Source organism: Salvelinus fontinalis, chromosome 6 (genome assembly GCF_029448725.1).
Source record: "Salvelinus fontinalis isolate EN_2023a chromosome 6, ASM2944872v1, whole genome shotgun sequence".
NCBI lineage: Eukaryota > Metazoa > Chordata > Actinopteri > Salmoniformes > Salmonidae > Salvelinus > Salvelinus fontinalis.
The window spans coordinates 45191775-45216019 of NC_074670.1; the positions used below are offsets into that span (position 1 = coordinate 45191775).

General features: G+C 46.5%; 1 protein-coding gene across 3 annotated transcripts; it reads right to left on the reverse strand.

Moving 5' to 3' along the window:
• Positions 1 to 756: 756 nt before the first annotated feature.
• LOC129857888 (lysine-specific demethylase 3B-like) lies at positions 757 to 23685 on the reverse strand. 3 transcript variants are annotated; one of them, XM_055926563.1, is made up of 24 exons: positions 23084 to 23684; positions 15598 to 15774; positions 14365 to 14478; positions 14162 to 14267; positions 13807 to 13931; positions 13622 to 13690; positions 12796 to 13512; positions 11328 to 12684; positions 10818 to 11025; positions 10385 to 10599; positions 10128 to 10280; positions 9520 to 9627; positions 9064 to 9191; positions 8599 to 8917; positions 8189 to 8454; positions 7665 to 7931; positions 7252 to 7423; positions 6941 to 7162; positions 6615 to 6734; positions 4245 to 4268; positions 2706 to 2845; positions 2214 to 2390; positions 1860 to 1994; positions 757 to 1629 (listed from the first exon to the last, which is right to left on the reverse strand). In XM_055926563.1, the coding sequence occupies exons 1-24, from the start codon at positions 23294 to 23296 to the stop codon at positions 1549 to 1551; spliced, it is 5613 nt and encodes a 1870-aa protein (XP_055782538.1). In that variant the 5' UTR covers positions 23297 to 23684; the 3' UTR covers positions 757 to 1548. The 3 variants fall into 3 exon arrangements, with proteins under 3 accessions (XP_055782538.1, XP_055782537.1, XP_055782539.1); XM_055926562.1 differs by having other exon boundaries at positions 8599 to 8920; XM_055926564.1 differs by lacking the exon at positions 4245 to 4268 and having other exon boundaries at positions 8599 to 8920; positions 23084 to 23685.
• Between the last annotated feature and the right edge of the window lie 560 nt (positions 23686 to 24245).

Sequence of the window (24245 nt, forward strand, 5' to 3'; positions counted from 1 at the left end):
AATCTAGCACATCTGATTCCAATAATTAGCTGGTTGATAAACTGAATTAGATTAGTTATGACTGGGGTTGGAGCAAAAACCTACCGGGGTAGGTAGCTCTCCAGGAACAGGGTTGGTGAGCCCTGCTGTAGGTGCTAGGCAGCTGCCACAACAAGTCTGTCTTCATTCATTCCCTCATAAAAATATGGCAGGGTATTTGTGCAAAGATTATTGCACACTATAGTTCGATGGCATTATGTAATTGATTATGTTAATATTCTATGTAATACAACAGCTGTTTGGGGTTTGGTAATTGAATTAGGACCACAACCTATAACTAGCATATAAATACACAAGATTTGCCATCAAGTAGTGTCTGGTTCTCTGGGAATAGACTTCAGTGGAAGGATATAATAAGAGACTGCCTGCCTTATTGCTGTTATCACTTTCAAATATAGACTCATGCAGGTGAGTCAGGAAGCATAAGAACACTGGGTAGTGGCCTAGGGTGGTCTAGCGATCTAAGCCCGCTGCCTCCGGATAACATATACAGCTGCAGCATGGGTAAAAATCCATCCAAAACATATGTGGAGTGGAACTTTTTTTTTTTTAAATGAGCTAAATCATGCTGATGCATTATATGGACATGTTGTTTACATCATCTTTAGCACCTGATACATACATGTTACAATGTGAAGACATGTAACAGTTGTTCAACAATTGAGTCCAATGACACACAACAATAAAGTTGTATAAAAATCACCTGAAAATGACCAGTACATTTAATTTGTGAACTTTATTTTGAAAAATCAAACAGACTGCTAAGATCATCAACATATATCGATACACTGTTAACGGCCAGTAGTTTCTGTTCAGTTGGAATTGTGATTCTTTTACAACGTTTTGAAGTCTGCAGTTCATCCATGCAAACCTTGGGACAACAAAGATGACCAAATAAATGGAGACATTTCTCTAAGCCACTCTGTCAAGCATTCAAAAAGCCATTACTCTGAAATATCCTCCGGCGTATAAAAGAAAACATGTTTAAGAAGTCCTTGCTTTTAATTAAAAATAAGACAACTAAAAATACAAAACTTTGGTCTAGTTCACTTCGATGCTTGTTACTTGCACAAGTCTCAATTCCACCACTAAAGATTAAAACTTCAACAACAAAAAATATCTAAAAACAAGTGAACCCTCTCTTCTAAGGAAGAATAATAATGTCAATGGTTGTCGCAAAAGGAAACTTAGCCCAGTGCTCACATCTAGTCAGACGCTACACAGAAGCTGAACCGCCTCACGTCACATGCTCTCCTTCTCTTCCACACACACAAACAGGACACACTGACCTTAAATACAGAGTTAATCAGAAGTGAATTGGAAAACAACTAAGACGTGTAGAGCATGTCGTGTAACAGCGATGATGTAGTACTTCCTTCATCCAAGCGCTGACTATAGACCCCCCCCCCACAAAATAAGAGAGTTGTGAGCACATCACCGTGCCTCTCTCTGCACACTGAGACCTCTACTCTATAACTGCAGCTTGTGTGTGTGTGTGTTTAGCGGGCACTAAGAGCGTGCTAGCTTGGGTTCATGGGCCCTCAGTGTCCCCACAGCGTCCTTTACGGCATGGTAGATGATGTTCTTCACCTAGAGAACAGAGATCAAAATTACCATCAAATCCCGTCAGAATTACAATTGTACCACAATATGTTACTGATTGTTTAGCTGACTGATCGATTCAATCCTTTATTCGTTCTCTCAAATAACTGGCCTATACTATAGTGGAGTCATAGTTAAGTGATCTACTTTTGACCAGGGTCAAAACTAGTGCACTACATAGTGAATAGGGTGCCATTTGGGAGGCGGACGAAGTGTACCTGCAGCTTGTCCTCGTGGTTGGAGTGTGTGGTGGACAGGTGTCTGAACTCCTGGGTCAGTCTGAAACAGTGCTTCACGTGCTCAGGAGACACAAAGTCCTCCGCCACCTTGATACAGCTGTACAGGTTATGCACCTTGGGGGCACATGAGAGAGGAGAAAGAGGTGAGCGTTTGATTTGTCATTTTGAGAGGGCGAGAGAGAGAATGTATGAATGAAAAGAAAAGCAAGAGTATAGACATCATATAGCTAAAAAGAGAAAACATAAGGGTACGCTATGCCCCTATGTAACCATTAAACACAAAAAAGTCTCAGTCTAAACCTCGACTGGTACGTCCAGTGTTTCCCCTAGTACCTGGTGGGGAGCCCCGGCGGGGATGAAGACAGCATCTCCCAGGAACTGTACGATGGCCCAGCCCTGCACGCCGTACTCCTCGTACAGCCTCCTGCGCAGCACCCCGTCCAGGTACCAGCTCTGGTCGTGGATAGGGTCGTGGTCCGGAGGGTTCTCCTGGCCCTGCTCCTCACCCACCTACCACAGTCAAAGGATAAGAAGATATGGTAAATCATAGTAACATGGTATGGTATATCAGAGAGACAATGTCTACGTCCAAAGTGGCACCCTAATACCTATATAGTGCACTACTTTTCATCAGAGCCCTATGGGCCCAAACGTAGCACACCTATATAGTGAATAGGGTGCCATTTGAGACTGATTTTAATCGTGGGAACAGTAGAACTAAAGAAGTTCAGCCACCATTTTAGATTCTTTCCTGATATAATGCATTGAAAGAAAATGAATGTGCATATTGACATTTCAAGGAATGTGGTGATGATGAACCCTGACCTTGCGGAGCAGCTCCCGGATCTTCTCGGCGTCCTTGGCGGCGTAGATGTGCCACAGCGCCCCGGGCTTCTCCTTGGCCTCGTACACCCTCCTCTTGGTCATCTCGTCTACGTCACCCTCCTCGATGGTGCTCATCACCTCTGCGGGACCACACACAGAGAGAGACAGGGATGAGCAAACTCCAGCACCGGTCAGTCACTGACAGAGTCCATGTTCAAAGGGAATGACGTAGGAAAGAAGAAGTGCAACACGAAACATCACAAAGCACAGAAGTACCGCACACCTTCACATCCTACAGTTGTAGACACAGGAGGGAAAACACTACAATCCTTCTAATCTATGGAGGGAAAACACTACAATCCTTCTAATCTATACAAGTGCTCATTCACTACGTCAGGATCACGAGGCGCCATCTCAAACGACACCCTTTACCTATTCCCCTATGCAGTACACCATCTTCTGACCATAACCTTGTGGCCCCTAGTCAAAAGTAGCACACTACAGGTGGAACAGGAGGAATAGGGTGTCATTTGAGACACAAGCCTCTGAAGTGCTGATTCATCATCAGTCATCCACAACCAGAGGGGCGCTCGGCTGGCAGGGGGAAATGGAATCTCCCTGCTATGACATCATTGTTGGCCGGTGGCAGCTCTGAGTTCAGCCACAACACATAGGTTCCAAATGGCACCCTATTCCTTCTGCAATACACTACTTTTGTCAAAATGGGTACCATTTGGGACGCATTCAGAGTTGCTCATCATTTACTAATCCAGTAAACATTTAGGTGGCTAGTGAGGAACAGGACTAAACACTAACGGAGCTACATGTTTTATTCAAATTCCGGTCAATTGGACAAATTATCCCGAGATTGCCATAGATCAAGTTGCCTGCATGCGTGTGTGGAAGAGACTGTGTGGGGGGGTGCTCATTTGCTCTGACTTTGATCTCGGTTAGGCATAGAGTCCGGTACAGCTACATATGCTTGTCATGGTAATGTGTGTTTATTTTATAATCTCTCCCCCCGCATCTCTCCTCTAGGAAGAGATATCCGTCAGGGGGGAATGTGACTCCAAAGACGGGCAGCTAGCAAGTTGCTGCTCTTTTCTCTCCTTGAGAGTCAGTGAACCTGTGCAGGGATACAGACAGTAACCTACACCTTCATACATCTAGTCTTCCCCAACAGTCAAGGCCAGAACACCAGTTGTCCCAGATAACAGAAGATGTAATGCAAGGAAAGACTTACTAACATCGAACAGCATGAAAATAAAAACAAAGTTGTTGTGTTAAAAGGGTTTAAAAACAGAGTTCGTCTGACTGACTATCAGAGCATTACTGAAGGTCAGCTCTACACTGGAAGGAAGACCGCAGGCAGACCCCACTCAGACCACAAACAGACAGATGAGCCACCGTAGTGTTCTGGCCCCAACCGCACAGGGAGAGGACATGAGGATGGGGGAGTGGGAGAGAGAGAGAGAAGGGAGAAGTTAGTCAAGAAAAAAAGGCATGCTAAGGAGGTGATGTTTTAAAAAATGCACAGACCTTTACATCCAGCGATATCCGTCTCTGTGAACGAGAAATTTTACCACAATCAACATGTGAGACCCATTAAAGGGCCTTTCCAGGGTCCTGTCCATTGCTGCATGGGGGGGGGGGGGGGGGGTTAGCCTCATTGGGCTTGTTTCACCAGAGTAGGATAGAAAACAGCATTTCTTACCTTTAAAAAAAAAATGGGTCTCTACTAAGGTGCACGTGCCTTAATATGCATTTATGATGTGTATGTCATTGATCCTCGTCTAGTCCTTCTAATCATTGATGATGCTAGTGTTGATATAACAATGTCCCAAGTTGGGATGAATAACATTATAATCTAGTCAGAGGCCTCTATTATTATACACTAGTGTGGGAAACTTAGGAAAGTCTATAGGACTGACTGAAGACAGGCTTAAATTTAACATTTACACCATTATTCTGTCTCAATGCTGAGGAATGGCTTCCTGTCCATAGTTTCCAGAAACTGGAAATGCTGAATGGGACAGTAGAGGGCATTTGATCTTTGTGTGAACCTATCGACTTTCCTATAGAAAACTTTGGAGCGCCTTTCAAATCCAATTATATATGACTGGGTCATTTCGGAGCCCATGTGATTTTAACAGTTAACATATTTTTGGAAGATTTTGCAATGTTTTTTTATTTTATATACTCTTTAGACCAGGTTTCCCCAATTTCCGTCCTCGGGACGCAAAGAGGTGCATGTTTTTGCCCTAGCACTACACAGCCAATTCAAATAATCATCAGGCTTTGATAATTTAAATCAGCTTTGTAGTGTTAGGGCAAAAACCTAAACATGCAATCCTTGGGGTCCTGAGGTCAGAGTTTGGGAAATTCTGCTTTAGATTTAAGGTGTTATAACCTGTCATAATAAAACTACTGAAAAATACAGTGCAGCAGTCAATGGAATTGAAAACATGTCTGTTCAAGGACAAAGATCCAAGGACCATTTTTTATTTACCTCACAAAAAACTCTATGAATCTTTTATGAGTGTTGCTGGAGGAAAGTGGTAATGTCAGTGTGAGTAGTGCCTTACTGAAACATACCACTCAGTGCTAAATGGACACTTGTAATTGCTACCATGTCAATACACACTTGTAATAATTGCTAGCCATGCTAAAGGTTACATTGTTTAGTGCAGGGGTGTCAAACTCAATTACCGCACGGGCCATATTGAAAAAGACAACGAATTCGCGGGTCAGACCAAAAAAATAAAAATAAATAAAAACTTGCATACAACTGCGACCCAACCTGGCAATCGTTTTATTTTTTTTAAATATGCCCCTTTATAATGTCCACTTAACTCATAGGATGCTGTATAACATTTTAACAAATAAAACTAAATAAATATTATTTGTCCAACCTTTGCTGCTATGCAAAATATGCTGCGACCCTAACCAAAAAGTTTTTTTTTTTTTAACTGCAAATAACAAAGTAAGTCGTTTCACTAGGTTGTTGTAACATTTACACTTAAAACACGTTTTAAATGTTTCGCTCTGCATGGATCACCAGTGCGGTTGAACGCGGCATTGCTGTATGGTGCGCATGAAATGTATTGCAGCTAGGTTACTGCTCAAATGTTGCTGTAATAGGCCTACATGTTTCCCCTTTGCGTGGTGTTTTGTTGCAAGTTTGTTGGTTATTCATTGTCAAGCTTTAAAAAACAAAGCCGGGCCACAACATTTTAGTAGCCTGGGACTTGTGGCATGTATGTGTCTGTGTACTTTCCCTCCCCTACACGCTATAAATGAGACATGTATAGCAGCGCAATTGACGTTGAACACACCGATGCGATCAAGTCAGGCTGTGTCATTTCATGTAGATGACTCAACTGTAGATTCATTTAGTCATAGTGTCCTTTAGTACAAATTTATATTAGCATGCAAATCCTTTACCTAATAATTTTGACAACAAATATGCCATTTCCTGTAGTACAGCAATGACCAGTTGGAACCGAAACTTGGCATCAACATTTAGCCTCCAACATTTTTCAATTTTCGGTCCGTGCCATTAAGGAAAACAGTTGGGCTGCTGCAAATGTAATATGATACAGCGCACTGGCTGGCTCGTGGGTGGGTGTGTGTGGCAATGCACTGCCATTGGCGCGCAGGACAATGGCAGTGCTTGCTGTGACTTGTAGTGCAGCGCGGACGGAATGGAAACGGGCCAAAATGAATTAAAAACCCAAATCATTGCGCGTGCCGGACAGAAATGTGTCACGGGCCTCGTGTGGTTTAGTGTGATGTACGTCAACGCTGGAATGAGTCAGCTGTGCGAGTCAGTGTTGCTGTGAGTGTGTGTGTGTGTGTGTGTGTTAAGTTCCGCTTCACTGTGCGAGAGTGTGTGTTGGTCCTACTCACCCTTGACGTGTTCCCCCTCTCCCTCGGGAATGCCCACGTACACCATGACGTTGACGGCATCAGACACGTCCAGATGCAGGTTGGTAGTGCCAACACTCCGGTCTTCTGTCTCGATCAGACCTGAGAGTGAGATGGAAGGTGAGAGAAAGGGGGGGTGAAAAAGGTGTAATAGAAGGAAGCATGGAAAGTATCAAGAGGGAAGAGGTGTAAAAAGAGAATATAAAAGGAGGAGATAGAAACAGAGATCAGAGACTGACATCCCATTAAAAGAGTAAATGGGCTCATTACTAATCTTGCATATTCTCCATCTCTGCTGTCTCTCTCACCGTAGGCATTGTACATCTTAGGCCCCAGGTCTGGCCTGACAAAGAAGTTGGGCAGGCGGGAGGCCAGGTTCAGACGGCCGTCTCGCTTAGTGTACTCTGGGAGGGGTAGGTTCTCCATCAGATCATCAAACCGTGTAGGCATCATGTCTCTGAAGTCTTCTCCGGGAGGCCAGTCCTTCAGCTTCAGAACCATGGGCTGACCATCACTACCCTTCAGACGCTCTGGAGAGAGAGAGATAAGGCGAGATGAACGAATGAAAGAACAAATAAATGGACGAATGAATGGCTGAATGAACGATCCCGTTACTTACTGGAGATGACCTGGAAGCCGTCCCAAAAGTCACGGACCTTGACGTCAGAAATGATGGCACAGTTCCGACAGTTGACCAAGTCAACATCCTGGTCCCCAAACTCCTCACTGAAGGCCTCAGGTCGCCACAGACCCCCCTTCAGACGCTTATGGATACCAGACACCAGCACCGGCTGGAGAGAGGAGGGAAAGAGTTCAAACAGAATCATCATCACCTCATCTCTCACAATACACATCTCCCTCTTCCAAACTTCATCCCCAACTACTCTCAGTCCATTTCCATCTTCCACACCACCATATTACTCACACCGCCTTAGTACTACTCTCGGTGGTCACATATTTCTTTATTAAAAATCCGTATTTAAAAAAATTATTTAATCGCCTTTCTACCCCACAGAGAGGTCTCTCTCTCACCTGGCCCTGTTTCCAGCACTCTCTGAAGATCTTCCAGTTGTTGGTGTTGGAGGGATCCTGCAGGCAGAGCAGGCGTCCGTCACAGAGCCAGGAGTGGGAGGTGTGGGGGTCCAGCACGCTGAGGCCCATCACCCCGTCCCTGCGGCCCACCCCGCCCAGCTCGCTGCCCCCCTCGCCCGTACGACGGCCCTCCGCCTTCTTGGTCTCCACCACCGAGGCGATGATATGGTCCAGGAAGTTAGGCAGGCTGCCCTTCATCTTGTCCCCCTGAGAGAGGGAGGGGTTAGACCTGCAGTCTAGGGCTCTGGTCAAAAGCAGAGCACTATATAGGGAACAGGGTGCCATTTGGGACATAACCTAGAACTTTGTAGAATCTAAGAATTCTGGAATGGTCCCCTGTAATGTCCCTACATGTAGGCATTATGTAAGGATCCATATCTGGGCACTCTGACATTCTACATTTGGGCATTCTGAAATTATCTGAATTCTCCTAGCTAACTGAGGAAAGCTGAAAAGACACTCACAGCGGCTGAGGTGGAGAAGACTGAGGGGAATGGTATTCCAGTGTCTCCGGGGGCCTGGGGGAGCCTCCCGGGGCCAGAGTTGAGCAGGTCTCGGAGGCTGGAGCCCTCTGGTTTGGGCTGGGTGTTGCTGGAGCCCAGCAGCAGGCTGTTGAACAGTTTAGGACTGGAGGAGGAGGAGGACGAAGGCTTGGACAGGGCGCTGAACGAGTCAAGGCCGAAGGGAGAACGTGTGTCCCGGCCCATCGCCGAGCGCAGCGACCCAGAGTCTAGAGATGTGGAGAGGAGACGATGGTTAGAGATGGTCTAATCTAAACACATGTACGATACATTTAGAGAGTATCATTGAGCATATGAGTTAGGATTGAGACAAGAAGATGAAGTGAAAGAGATGATATTCTCCTGGCCCTCACCTTTAGTGTCCTCCACCTTGGCTTTCTGAGTGGCCAGGTCTGCCAGCCAGTGCAGGGCGGTGGAGTTGCCCTCACCCGTGGAAGGGCGGCTGTCCTTGGGGGCGGCTGTCTGGGCAGAGTTAGGGGGGGCACTGGTACTGTTGGTGGAGTTAGTATCAACCCCTCCTGCCGCCTCGGATGACGTTGTGCTGGATGTAGGCCGTGTTTTGACCACTGTTGTCTCCCCCCCCTCGGGTTTAGGAGTGGTTGAACCCGCTGGCCCCCCACCACCTGTGATTGGTCCACTACCACTGCTCCCCATGCTGGAGGACACTGCAGACTGCTGGGACAACAAGGAACATTTTACTGCATTCTAATGAAGCCCTTGACAAGCAATATGTAAAACAAGTGAAAACCATGCGTGGATGGTAAAAATGTAAAATATTGATATTGGTTTGACATTTAAAAAAAGGGGTGGTGCATTACCTGTGAGATGCCGTTGGGGGCACTATGGCGCACTAGGGGCCTGTGGTGCCGGCTGGTGCAGGGGCAGTTTGCCTTGATGCCCCATTTGCCCCGGGCTGAGTGCACCATATCCCCTATGTTATAGAGAGCTGAGGGAGAGAGGAGAGAGAAATGTCAATATGGGACAACTCTTCTGGAGATAAACAACATAATAATTGGATGTTATAGTTAGGGCTGGGAGTTTGTCCAGACCATGTGACATGAGCAGGAAAGACTCCAGGCCCCAGTTCTAGGCCCAATCCTATTTGAGGATTTGATTGGTATAAGGAATGTGGTGAAACTTCTACTTAGCCTATTAGAGGGCAAGGTGGAGCTTTTACCATATTGCTTACAACTGTCAAATCCTCTCTGACATCCACAAGTGCTTAGGGGTCCATTTGGGCCCTAGGCTTCTATAGGTATCCTGGTCCATGTTACCTGTTCCAGGTATGATCTGTGTGGGCATGAGGCTCTGGGGCTCGTGTCTCTGGCCTTTGACACACTTCAACCAGGAGAACACCTCGTCATCAGGCCCCTCGTCCACCTCTGAGACACAAAAACAGGAAGGGTCATTCGTAAAGGGGCTCTGCACTGCAGCTGACCCATAGCTTCTAGCCATTCTGGGTATACTGAGTTGGGTTGGGTTGTTCATAAATACAAAATGTCCATTCCCTGTAAGTTAATGGACAATAAAGTACATCATATACCGATTCTTTATTAACAATTAGTAGCAGCTAAATCTTTACTACTTCAAAACAAAAACAAACATCACTGAAAGACCACTACAGGCAAACACTGCTGGTGAAATGGACAGGGCCCCCTCAGTGTTACCCCAGCCCATCCCTGTGTGTTGAGTCTAAGGTGGCAACATTCTGGTAACTTTCCCAACGTTCCCCAGTATTTCAGAAATCATAGTTGGAATATTCTCAGATTTGCTGCTTATTCCCATGGAATTCCAGGAATCTTCCAACCAGGACTTCTGGAAAACCGTAAAATTTCAGGAAAGTCACACATTCTGTATGTTCTCTAGATTTTATGACTCTCACCCTCCAGAGGGCGGTTCCTCCGTTGCCGGTAGCAGTCCAGACACACCCCGAAGCCACACTTCCTGCAGACCCAGTGGATGTTGAAGAGAGTGGTCTCACACACATCACACATCTCTCTGACGCCGCGCACCGCCCGCTTCCACGCCACTTTCTCTGTAGGACACAGACAGATTGGGCCCGGGTCAAAAGTATTGCACTATTAAGGGAATAGGGTGCCATTTTGGGTGCCATTTTGGACGCAGCCTAAGAGCACTCACGGTGAGGCTCAACCATCATCATGGCCTCCTTCTCAGACATGACGAGCTGACAGAACTGGTCTCCCACGTTGGCCAGGATGTACTTTGAGGTATCCAGGTCCAGGCCCTCCTGTACGGACGGCGAGGGTAGCCACAGCCCCATGGCCATGGCATCGCTCTGCTGGGGGCTCAGGAAGCCCTCCACACGCAGGATGCCCTTACGCGTGAACGCCAGCCTGGTTAGGAGGCAAAGGTCAGAGGTTGGAGGACAGAGTAGTGCAGGACGCGTAGACGAGTAGAACATGTTGGATTATAATTGAGGTTGATGAAATGACCAATATTCGTTGTCGCATTCCTTGTAAGAGGATACACACCCCAGCCATTCCTCACACACACACAGTGCTTGGACACGCACGCACGCAGGAAAACACAGTCTTTGGTACACAGACGGTACCTGCGAAAGTGGAAGAAGCGGCAGGCCACGTTGGGGTCGTCGTCGTCAGGCTCCTGCTCCCGGTACTTCCTGTAGCGCTCCATGCGACACTCGCGACACTTGTGGAGGTGGGGCGCCACGTTGATACAGGAGCCATCCTGCAGGAACGACTCTCCTGACTGCTTCAGACGACGCACCTTGGTCACGTCCTTCAGCACTGACTGGCCCACTGGAGAAAAAGGAAAGACCGGAGAGTTTTGATTAGAATATGAAGCGATACAAAACAACGCAATGACAACCTATTCATCAAAGAGTGTAGGAAAGGGTAATTGATTCATTAGGGAAGAGTTGGTCAGCAACTTTTCTTTACCATCAAACTAACGTTTAACGTGCTAACGTTTCATGACCCTGACCACAATCTAACTTGCCTCAACATTGACGAATGAAATGTTACGAATGATTGAGAAACGCATTGACGTACAGTAGGAATACTTTATTATCAGAGCCCTATCCCGAGGCTCCAGATCTTACCTTTAAAGGGCTTGTTGCGTGGCCGGCCCTTGGCTACCCCGGGGCCTTTACCCTTCTGCAGCAGCATGGCTCCCTCCTTGACGGGTCCCGGGAGGCCCCCAGGGGCCTGCCCTCTCTCCAGCCCCTCCTCAGTCTCACTCAGGTCTGACAGGTCGCTGTTATCGCTGGAGTCAGAGTCACGTTTAGATACCTGGCCTCGCTCCTCCAGGGCAAACTTCTGGGCCTGGCCCTGGTCAAATGGCATGGGCGCATCCTCACCACTCCCCCCAGGGACAGCGCTCCCAAACATGGGGTAGCCCGAGGTGGAGCTGGGCCGGTCATCCAGAGACACACCCTCAGCTGAGGAGCCTTGTTCCCCTGTGGAGGCGCCCTCCCTGGGCTTGGAGGGGGCATCAGACTGGGGCCTCTGTATGAAGTCGGGTCCTGGGGCTGGGGAGGAAGAACTGGAGGCAGCGGCGCCTGTGAGGGAGGCGAAGGGGGAAGACAGGATGCCCTTGGGCGGCTCGGCCATTGTAAATAGGTTGGGTTTGCTCTCCGAGGCGGAGGCAGGGCCCAGGGTCTCAGGCTCCAGAGGGGATGGTTTGCCGCTAAAGGGGCTGTGGGAGAGCTTCTCCCCATAGGCCAGGAAGGGGTTGGAAGGCTCCTTGGAGCCCTGGAGGAACAGGTTCTGGTGGCTGTCTGTCTTGGTGCTGAAGCCACCCACCGCGCCACCGTTAGTGCCACTCCTGTTAGCACCACCCAGAGATCCAGAGGCTGGAGCCAGGGGGGTGCCGATCGCAGCCATTCCCAGAACAGAGCTCCTCATCCCCCCAGAGCCGCCGCTGAAGGAAGACGAGAGTTTGTCCCCTCCGAAAGGCTTGTTGAGCACTCCGTTGCCTGCCGGCTGGGTCTCAGGCACTTTGGACTGCTCTTTGAGATGAGCTGTAGCTGAGCCAAACAGGCCAGTTGAAGCGGGGGCCAGAACAGTCTTTTTGAGTCCCTCTGTGGAGGCGGAGGGCTTGAACAGGCTAGGAGGCTCCTTACTCAAGCTCTCTGACACTGCTGTGAAGTAGTTGGTGTCTTTAGCCTGGCTCTGACCCAGGCCTGAAGTCTGGTTTTGATTAGAACCACCAGGGTTCTGGCCAGTCTTCTGACTCATACACTGGAAGAATAAGTTCTGGTCTTGCTGCTGCGGTTGTGCTTCGTTGTTCTTGGCGCCTCTGAAGGAAAAGCCGAAGGGTCCCGGGGTGTCCTGGGAGACTGACGCTGTGTTGGAGGAACCGTTGGTCTGGGAGCTTACCTCTCCGAACACAGAAGCACCAGCAGGCTTGGACTGGGGCAGCCGGAACCCAGCCGCAGCCAAGATGGGCTTAGAGCCCTAAAGAAGCAGGATAAGGAAATAGCATATTAGTGAAAACAATTATAGTTAGTAGTTACAGTGTTACTACACAGGTTAAGAGCAAAGTCAAGTTAAGTGTTACTAATTCACCTCCGTCTGGTTGAGTGGTCCTGTCCAGGCGGTGGGTTTGGGGCTGAAGCACAGGGGGGCAGAGAGGGCCACGCTGGGGGCACTGCCCTGCGATGGGGACGAGATGGTCACCGGGCCGGGGGACACCAGGGCAGCCGTCTTGGGGTAGGTAGACTGGGATGGCTCCTCGCTCTCTGGGGTCGGGGCTGCTGGGGAAGGCTTGGCGGCCGGAGCTCCAGGGACAAGGCTGGGCATCTGGCCCAAAGAGGGGAAGGAAGTGTTGGAGAATGGGGAGGGGGCTGGTTTGAGGGGGGGTGGGGTGGGTGTGACTGTAGTGGTGGAGTCAGCCGACCCCTGTCTGTCCTGTGTGGAGAGGGAGCGTCCGTTTTCCTTGGGGTACCGCGGCTGAGCTTTTGATTGGTCCATGTGGGAGGAAATGCTGTTCGGAGTGGCGTGACCTTGTGTGACTTCAGAGGAACTGCTGTTATTGTTGGTAGTGCTGTTCACTCTGCCTCCTCCACCCACTCCGTCTTCTCCTCCGGTTGCTACCTCCTCACCCCACGTCACCATCCCCTTGGTGGAGCCGCTCCCGTTCTGTCCCCCCGCTGCTCCCTCTCCCGCCCCCTTAAAACGCTTCAGAGTCACGTCCTCCTCGCCTTCCGACGATGTCCTCCGTCTACGGCCGCTCTCGCCCTTCACGCCATCGCTCTCCTTCCTCCGCCGAGCATTCCTCCCGTTCTGAAAGGAGGAGGAAAATGCAAACTCAAACAAGTCGACCAACAAACTCATAAGTATTTTGGGGGAAAAAGCAAGGGAGGAGTAGGACTGTATACTTTATCCAACTTACCTCATCAAAGTGATCTTCAGCAAGTATTACGTGCATTACCCGAGGATCCACCACCTGGGTCTCCTCTGCCTAGAACACAATAATAACACTTAGCTAACAGCTGTCAACACCTCCGCCATATTACCTAACATCAAAAAGGTACTACGAAAGGCACATCCAGGCAGCGGTTGTGTGTGTGTGTGTACCTGGTCCATGGTGATCTCCATGATGTGCGAGTTGGGGTCGTGCCGAGAGACCAGGCCCGGTGCCCAGTGCTCGTCAAACTCACACTGGTAAACCTGAACCCTCCTGCCCTGGATTGTGTAGGAGCCTGGAGAGACAACACAACCAACAGGACAAGGCTCAAAGACCCGTGGAGTGGCGCGCCAGAAGGATATTACGGAGGGAGTGAAAAGTGAGAAGAGGTTTGAGAAGTAGATGCTAGAAAAGGCCAGGATTGAGAACGGCAGTGTAGGAAAACATGGGTGAGCAATGAAAAGGCAGGAGGAAAGCACAATAGGTTTCCATTCGTTCCAGAGATAAGTCTTAACAAAGACTCACCCTTCCTGAGGATCTCCTGCAGCTCAAAGTCACTGTGCCAGCTGGACACCGCAGCCTGCAGAGATGGCTGCCCCAGCAGGAGAGAGTGCCCCACGTCTTTCTCTACCTACAGAGCAAGACAAAATACAGACATTCACAGAGTGATACCACACACACACACACACTTCAAATAAAAGTTGACACACAACCTTGAGTAAACCCACCTCAAATCTCTGGAGTGAATTCCCGTCAGGGAGGAAGTTGAGGGTTCTGTTCCCGAAGAACTCCACAGGGACCAGGGAACCCAAACCCACACGGTCCACTAGAGACCGGAACGCCTAGCGGACGAAGAGGAACACCGTTAGGAAAAGAACCACTAACTCTGAACGATATTATGTAGGCTAGCGTTCCTATCTTTCCCCCCCCCCACCTTTATTTAACTAGGCAAGTCAGTTAAGAACAAATTCTTATTTTCATCGACACCCTAGGAACAGCGGGTTAACTGTTCGGGGGCAGAACGACAGATTTTTACCTTGTCAGCTCGGGGATTCTGGGATTCGGATTCCGTTTACTAGTCCAACGCTCTAACCACTAGGCTACCTGCCGCCTCTGTTAATTGGTGGAGTGGCTGGAGAACGATCTCTAATCTTATCCTCTGGCAAAGCATGAGGGAGAGCAGAGAGCAGGTTGCTGCGTGTGTGCTTCTTATGTAATGGTAACAGGTCCTCCAGACATCCCTTGCTGGGACAATTGCATTTCCACAAGCTGGCCTGGCCTCAATTCAAGATGCAGGTGTGCCTCGGAGTCAGCCAGGGAATGTGAGAGGAGAGTGCATACATCATACATGCACCCTCTGAACTAACCTTAAAAGGAGAGTGTAGTACCTATTTCTCCATGCCAGACACGCATATAATAGTAGCTTAGAGCACCCCAAGAAAACATTCCCAGATTACAAATAGTAAAATCAATCGTTATTATATTATGTCGTTCTAAAAGTTAGGTTTGAGGTTCTCCAAATCAGCTCTTACTTCGGGAAATAATCCCACTTCGCAACCAATGTATATTAGTTCATATACAGCACCAACTACATACATATCTGTTATGGTCCATTATCTGCTACCAGGACTTTAACCCCATTTTACAGCCCATGACCTAATAGTCTCCCCCAATAGTTGTTTTTAGGTGACCTCCCATCATGCTGTTTGCAACCGGTCCAGATCAGATCACTTAGCTGTGGTTCCATGTATTTTAACTATCCCAGAGCTAGCACACCTGATTACATTTGTCAACAAATCATCAAGTCCTTCAATTGATGAATCAGGTGAGGTAGTTCAGGGCTACAACAAAATTGTGAAACTTCTGCAGGGTCAGAGAGGATTGAAAACCACTGGTGTGGCTCAGTGTTACAGTCCAAACATGATTTGGTTAACCCTAAGCGAGAGGAGGTGGCTACTCACCAGGGCAGGCCAGGCCGTTCCAGGGGCTCCTCCAGCCGCAGGGTGGTTCTGGCTGGGGTCGCTGCTGCGGTTAGCCCAGACGATGGAGGACTCGACCAGTACAGCTCTCACCTCCTCCCCGTACACCTGTACCCAGGACCGCCTGCGCCATGCACAGTCCTCAAACTCCACAAACACCTACAGGACAGGGGGAGAAGGGAATGGAGGGGAAAGATGGTGGGAGAGTGGTGCCATTTCTGTAAGACTAGCTATATTAACGTAGACTCAGTGCCATGTTAGGAGTACATTTTCAAAAGAACTGAGGTAAGACAAAACACTGACAACGTTGGACTGATGGGAGAAGAGCAGTCACAGACAGGCTACAGACAAAGTCAGCAGGACAGGCCTTGGTAGGATCATACAGTCAGCAGAGCCCGGGCAGCACTAGTGACTCAAACACAGCATGTCTACTCCTCAAAGTATGGGCATCTCTTTCGGGAAGAGCAGTCAATTATTAGAAATAGGCAAGACAATTCAAAACCGGTCTCACTTTCTCATTTACCCATCATTGTCAATAAGTAGCCTAGTGCGACATTATTGATGAGGATTACAGGGAGTACGGTTGAATGCACACAATGCGATTGTGAAGACAGACTAATAGAAGAGTTTGATTTAAACATTTAGATGCTTTGCAAGAACAATTCACTCTAATAATCCTGTTTACATGGACACATCTGAAATCAAATCAAAGTTTATTGGTTGCGTATAGCGGCGTTATAGCAGTGCAGCGAAATGCTTATGTTACTAGCTCCTAACAATGCAGTCAAGTCAAACAATTAAATTGTAAAGAAAAATAGATATTTTTAAACAAAAACAGCAAGTAAATCAAGAATGAACAACCCAAATAACACTGTAATAGTATCAAAATGCAATCTATATATAGTGCATTTGGAAAGTATTCAGAGATCGACTTTTTCCACATTTTGTAACGTTACAGCATTATTCTAAAATGGATTCAATTGTTTTTTCCCCTCGTCTACACACAATATCCCATATTGACAAAGCAATTACAGGGGTTTAGACATTTTTGCTAATTTATACAGTACCAGTCAAAAGTTGACACAGCAAGTCATTCAAAGGAGTTTCTATATATTCTACAGTGCAGAATAGTGAAGACATCAAAACTATGAAATAACACATATGGAATCATGTAGTAACCAACTACAAAAAAAGCTTAGCAAATTAAAATACATTTTATAATCTTCAAAAGTAGCCACTCTTTGCCTTGATGACAGCTTTGCACACAACTTGCATTCTCTCAACCAGCTTCAAGAGGAATGGTTTTCCAACAGTCTTGAAGGAGTTCCCGCATATGCTGAGCACTTGTTGGCTGCTTTTCCTTCACTCTGCGGTCTAACTCATCCCAAACCATCTTGGGTTGAGGTCAGGTGATTGTGGAGCACAGACCATCTGATAAAGCAATCTATCACTCTCCTTCTTGGTCAAATAGGCCTTACACAGCCTGGTGGTTGGTTTAGGGTCATTGTTCTGTTTAAAAACAAATGATAGTTCCACTAAGCCCAAACCAGATGGGATGTTGTATCGCTGCAGAATGCTGTGGTAGTCATGCTGGTTAATTGTGCCTTAAATTCTAAATAAATACCAAACAGTGTCACCAGCAAAGCACCATCACACCTCCATGCTTCACGGTGGGAACCACATATGCGGAGACCATCCGTTCACCTACTTTGCATCTCACAAAGACACAGCGGTTGGAACCAAAAATCTCAAATTTGGACAGACCAAAGGACAGATTTCCACTGGTCTAACGTCCATTGCTCGTGTTTCTTGGCCCAAGCAAGTCTCTTCTTATTGCTGCCCTTTAGTAGTGGTTTATTTACAGCAATTCAACCATAAAGGCCTGATTCACGCAGTCTCCTCTGAACAGTTGATGTTGAGATGTGTCTGTTACTTGAACTCTGTGAAGCATTTATTTGGGCTGCAATATGAGGTACAGTTAACTAATGAATTTATCCTCTGCAGCAGAGGTAACTCTGGGTCTTCCTTTCCTGTGGCGGTTCTCATGAGAACCAGGTACATCATAGCCCTTGATGGTTTTTGCGACTGCACTTGAAGAAACTTTGAAAGTTCTTGATATTTTCCAGATTGACTGACCTTCATATCGTAAAGTAATGATGGACTGTCATTTCTCTTTGCTTATTTTAGCTGTTCTTGCCATAACATGGACTTGGTCTTTTACCAAATAGGGCTATATTCTGTATACCACCCCTACCTTGTCACAACACAACTGATTGGATCAAACGCATTAAGGAAAGAAATTCCACAAATTAACAAGGCACACCTGTTAATTGAGATTTCAGGTGACTACCTCGAAGCAGGTTGAGAGAACGCCGAGAGTGTGCAAAGCTGTCATCAAGGCAAAGGGTGGCTACTTAGAAGAATCTCAAATACATTTTGATTTGTTTAACACTTTCTTGGTTACTACATGATTCCGTATGTGTTATTTCATTGTTGATGTCTACACTAGTATTCTACAAATGTAGAAAATAGTCAAAATAAAAACCCTGGAATGAGTAGGTGTCCAAACTTGTGACTGGTACTGTATCTCTGCAGATGCTCTCAAGCTCTGTCAGGTTGGATGGGGAGAGTCGCTGCACAGCTATTTTCAGGTCTCTCCAGAGATGTTCAATCGGGTTCCCGTCCGGGCTTTGGCTGGGCCTCTCAAGGACAATCAGAGACTTGTCCCGAAGCCAAGACAACGCAGGAGTGGCTATGTGCTTAGGGTCGTTGTCCTGTTGGAAGGTGAACCTTCACCCCAGTCGGAGGTCCTGAGCGCCCTGGAGCATATTTTCATCAAGGATCTCTGTACTTTGCTCCGTTCACCTTAACCTCTATCCCGACTAGTCTCCCAGTCCCTGCAGCTGAAAAACATCTCCACAGCATGATGCTGCCACAACCATGCTTCACTGTAGGGACGGTGCCAGGTATCCTCCAGACGTGACGCATGGAATTCAGGCCAGAGTGTTCAATCTAGGTTATCAGACCAGAGAATCTTGTCCTTTAGGTGCTGTCATGTGCCTTTTACTGAGGAGTGGCTTCCATCTGGCCACTCTACCATAAAGTCCTGATTGGTGGAGTGCTGCAGAGATGGTTGTCCTTCTGGAAGGTTCTCCCATTTCCAAAGAGGAACTCTGTCAGAGTGCCCATTGGGTTCTTGGTCACCTCCCTGACCAAGGCCCTTCTCCCCCGATTGCTCAGTTTGGCCGGACAGCCAGCTCTAGGAAGAGTCTTAGTGGTTCCAAACTTCTTCCATTTAAAAATGATGGAGGCCACCGTGTTCTTGGGAACATTCAATGCGGCAGAATTTTTTGGTACCCTTCCCCAGATCTGTGCCTCGACACAATCCTGTCTCGGAGCTCTACGGACAATTCCTTCAACCTCATGGCTTGGTTTTTTGCTCTGACATGCACTGTCAAATGTGGGACCTTATATAGACAGGTGTGTGCCTTTCCAAATCATGTCCAATCAATTGAATTTACCACAGGTGGACTCCAATGAAGTTGTAGAAACATCAAGGATGATCAATGGAAACAGGATGCACCTGAGCTCAATTTCGAGTCTCATAGCAAAGTGTCTGAATAGTTAGGCAAATAAGGTATTTCTGTTTTATTTTATTTCTAAAAACCTGTTTTCACTTTGTCATTATGGGGTATTGTGTGTAGATTGATGAGCAAATCATTTTATTAAATAAATGTTATAATAAGGTTGTAAAGTAACAAAATGTGAAAAAAGTCCAGGGGTCTGAATACTTTCCGAATGAACTGTGTATGTACACCGGGCGAATTTACACAAAACAAACTAAAAATGATATGTACACCAGTAGATATATTAGTGAGCTATATCATGAAACCAGTATAAATAAATAAGCAGTGTGTAGAAACAGTAACTAAAATACAAATGTACAGTAACAAAAATATTAGAATAGACTGTCAGGGATACATTATTTAAAATACACCATGTGAAACATTAAGTGACCAGTGGTTCAATGTCTCTATAACATGGGACAGCAGGATTGGCTGCGTGTGTGTGTGTTCATAAGGTGTGTGTGTGTTGTGTGCGTTGCCTGGTGGACAGCTAGTGATGGCTGTTCAACTGTCTGATGGCCTGGTAATAGAAGCTGTTTAGTCTCTCGGTCTTGGCTTTGATGCACCCATACTGTCTCCGTCTGTTGGACGGCAGCCGAGTGAACAGTTGGGGGCTCGGGTGACAGAGGTCCTTGATGATCTTCTTGGCCTTAGACACCGGGTGCAGTCAATGTCCTTGAGGGCAGGCAGCGTGGCCCCGGTGATGTGCTGGGTTGTCTACAACACCCTCTGGAAAGCCATGTGGTTGAGGGCGGAGCAGTTGCCGTACCTGGCGGTGATGCAGCCCAACAGAATGCTCTCAATGTTGCATCTGTTGAACTCTGCGAGGGTCTTAAGGCGTCAGCATACTTTGGTTCGGCTGGCGCCAAGCTGAACTTGGCTAGGCAAACCCGAACGAGTGTGCTCGATATAGCCAGAATACACTTCTTCAAAAGTCAGAATTCATCTAAGACAACGCAAGAAATTTGCAATTAATTTTGATGTTTTTCCAGAGGAGACCTTAGTCGCGCAATTTTACATCTAAGATGTTTGGTGCAGTATTTCTCAAGTTAAAAAAATACGCATGAAAACAAGTCGTCTCTCATTGAATGAGAACAAACACCTCATTGAAGAACCCCTACTGTCGACCAATCCCAGACGAAAGGGACGTAGCCCCATATAGTACCCACCGCTGTATGCTCTCGTTGGCTGGCCCTTGCTTCATATTCGTCGCCAAACCCACTGGCTCCAGGTCATCTATAAGTCTCTGCTAGGTAAAGCCTTATCTCAGCTCAGTGGTCACCATAGCAGCACCCACCCTCCAGCAGGTATATTTCACTGGTCACCCCCAAAGCCAATTCCTACTTTGGCCGCCTTTCCTTCCAGTTCTCTGCTACCAATGACTGGAACGAATTGCAAAAATCACTGAAGCTGGAGACTCATATCTCCCTCACTAACTTTAAGTCAGAGCAGCTCACAGATCATTGCACCTGTACATAGCCCATCCAACCACCTCATCCCCATATTGGAAATAAACAATTTTTACTCCTTTGCACCCCAGTATCTCTACTGGCACATTCATCTTCTGCACATCTATCACTCCAGTGTTTAATTGCTCAATTGTAATTACTTCGCCACCACGGCCAATTTATTGCCTTACCTCCCTAATCTTACCTCATTTGCACAAACTGTATACAGATTTTGTCTATTGTGTTATTGACTGTACATTTTTTTATTCCATGTGTAACTCTGTGTTGTTGTTTGTGTCGCACTGCTTTTCTTTATCTTGCCCAGGTCGCAGTTGTAAGTGAGAAATTGTTCTCAACTGGCCTACCTGGTTAAATAAAGGTGAAATAAAAAAATGGTGGCTTCCGACTTCCTCGAGAGAAAAATGTTGAGCAAGAACAGCCACAAAAAAACCTTGCCTAAGACCAAAAACCTTGGCATAATATATCCATGAACTGTTCCGAATGGGAAGCATGCCGAATTTTTTCAGCCATTTAAGGTTGTAGAAACTCTGTTGCACCTTCTTCACCACAATGTCGGTGTGGCAAGACCATTTCAGGTCCCGAGGGATGTGGAACTTGAAGCGTTTGACCCTATCCACTGCAGCCATGGTCGATGAGGATGGGGGCACGCTCCCTCTTCGGTCTCCTGTAGTCCACAATAAGCTCTTTCGTTTTGTTGATATTGAGGGAGAGGTTATCAGGCTACTTGATCTGACTTTGATAAATGCAGAAATCGCCATCCAAATAAACGTTCCAACACAGACCATGTTATTTTTGTGAAGTCTATTTGATTGAGTTCAAAAACATAGTTTGTATCTCAAAACTATTTCTAAAGATAAATACTTTGAGTTTATCCGAACTCACATCACTCGTGCGAAAGAAGGAAGCTTGCGCTGCTTGTGCTAGCACGTGCAGAGCAAATACTCCATGGTAACTTGGATTAAGGCATTTAAATGCCTGAATTATTCTAAAGATTGCACCGAACACCAGGTGATTTAATCGGCGTATACTTACTTCGATTATGACCTTAGTACACCGATTAAGATAAGCAGAGTAAGGTGTTAACATGACTAATGCCATACTTGGCCTACAGCCATAATCAGTTTAATATCAAATTATTAGTATGCATGTAAACATACTCAGTGTAACAATGGATTGCATTTATATGGGCTAATGCTCTACTCTAGGTCTCAAGACAGGGGCAAGATATGTCAGCAGAAGTCCATTTTAAATGTGAAACTTGCTGACTCACTCAGCATACAAGCCCAACATGGACAGACTTGTGAATATGAACTGTATGGTTCTGTGAGAGGTGAAACAAGTGCTGTGATTTGAAAAATGCCTTCCTACCAAGACCAGATAACCTGCACAGAAGACATTATGATGATTAACACATAGTCCATGCAAAAGCAAAAACATACAGACATTTATGTTATTTACACACAGTAACATATCTCCTCCCAATAGAAACAAGAACAGCAGCGGAGAGCGCTGAGCGGTGTCTGTAGTTACTATCTGCACTAGTTAAAAAGCCTATTTCCCAAAAATGGTCCTGGAGACTTCCTTGAAAGATGAATAATCGGAATAAACTACTCCAACCAACACCTGTCCCTTTCTAAAAATCTGGATTTGCTTTGGTAGAACAACAAAAAAGACACCTGACATTATTTATCCTCTGTAATTCTAGTTCTGGATGTTGGCATGCCTTGTAATCAATCACAGGCTGCATCATCAAGTCAGACAGCTTTTTCAGATGTATTTATATTCTCAACTGCAGAATCTTCTAACTACATCCTCCCTATTAATCAGTGAAATTATAGGAACACATAAGGGGTCACGCAATTACGAAAAATTATTTTAGAATGAAAAATATACACTTGGTATCATGACGTTGAAGATAATACACGCAACAAATTACACCTAACTATGTTGGCCTAACGTTAGCTGTATCACCATCAATATCTACATTCGGTCATTTGAGGCAAGCAAATCTAATTCACCGACGTTCACATTTTAATGAGGCTATGCCCATTGCACATGATTTTCATTCTGGAGACTACGGTAAAGTTGGCTAGCAAGCTAACTAAGTTCAAATCTGTCGAAGGCCCAAAATCCCCGGGTTAAATTATGGGGACAATGGCTATCTGGCAAGCGCAACACAGAAGCACGATTGGCTAGCTTTCGCTATTCATAATGTGTTAGTTGGATAATATAATTTAAACATAAACGGACCATTCATTATTTGTATGCTTTCTCTTTTCAGTTGAGTTAAATACGTAACTAGCTAGTTAAATCATGCGTTTAGCTTGTTAGCTAGCTAACGTTAGTTGTTTTTATTCACATGAAAACACTGACCGTCAGCCCCGCAGCTGCAGTTGTTGTCGTCGCTTCTCCTCCGCTCACCTCTACCCCTGGGCTGGCCAACCCTATGACGCTGACCGCCCGGACAGTCCCCCGGAGCCAGTCACGAGTCCAGGCGGCCTGTTCCGCTTCGGATCCGGCTGCGGACCTGCCATCGTTGAGGAGCAGTAGAAGTCGCTTCCCAATCAGTTCAAGAGAGTCTCCCATATTTAGCTAGCCACTGTGAATTGCAGGAGCAACTTCCTTCGCCTATATTTCTGTTGGGAACTCCGATGCACTTAGCTAACGTTAGCTAGCCAGCCAGTTAGCCAGGTTAAATCGGCCTAAAATAAGTAACAGATTGAAACCTCAACTACCGCAACTTTGCTGCATGCACCGGAGTCCCCTCTTCCGTAGGATGCACGGGAAAATACGGCGGACCAAGTCACGCCACAAATAGAGAAGTACCGAGATGTTATTGTCCGCAAAGCCGCTATCCTGCTCTATCCGCCATTGAGGCTGCAATTGCAAAAATCAAACACACTCCTCCTCGTACTAGCTACAAGGCTCCACTGCGGAGATAGCTAGCGGGCGTGTGAATTGCTACAGCGACTTATGCTGGCTCACCAGTGTACTACACAGAACCCGTTCAATCTGGAATGCCAAATAAGTGTCTGGATATCTGAAAAAAATACAGTTGGCCTAAATGGAAATCATTTTTTTGGGGGGTTGCGCAAAACTACTTTTGCTCGGACACCACAGATATGCTGTATACTCAGCACAATGCAGATACACACATCATTTAGTAGCAGTAGCCAATTCTTCCCCATATGCTCTCCTTCGCCCACAAACAGTATCTAACAATTTTGTTCACAGTCTACCGCATGCATTTTAGTGTTAGATTTTAATCATACCGGTTGGAGATTATATGACTTTGAAACTCTGTATTAATTCACTGAGCTGAATGGACCTCCAAATCTGCTGACGTCATAATTTAGGGGCCCCATAAATCTGTGCGACCAGAACAAACCATAGAACTAGTTCTAGTACTACCGTGAAGCACCGCTTGTGTGCACTCTGGTAAAGCATACATTTTCTTCCTTCGCCTTTTATATTTTATTTCCATGTCCTGTTTGACAGTGATTACTTTGCACACTTTGGCTCTTGCATTACATTG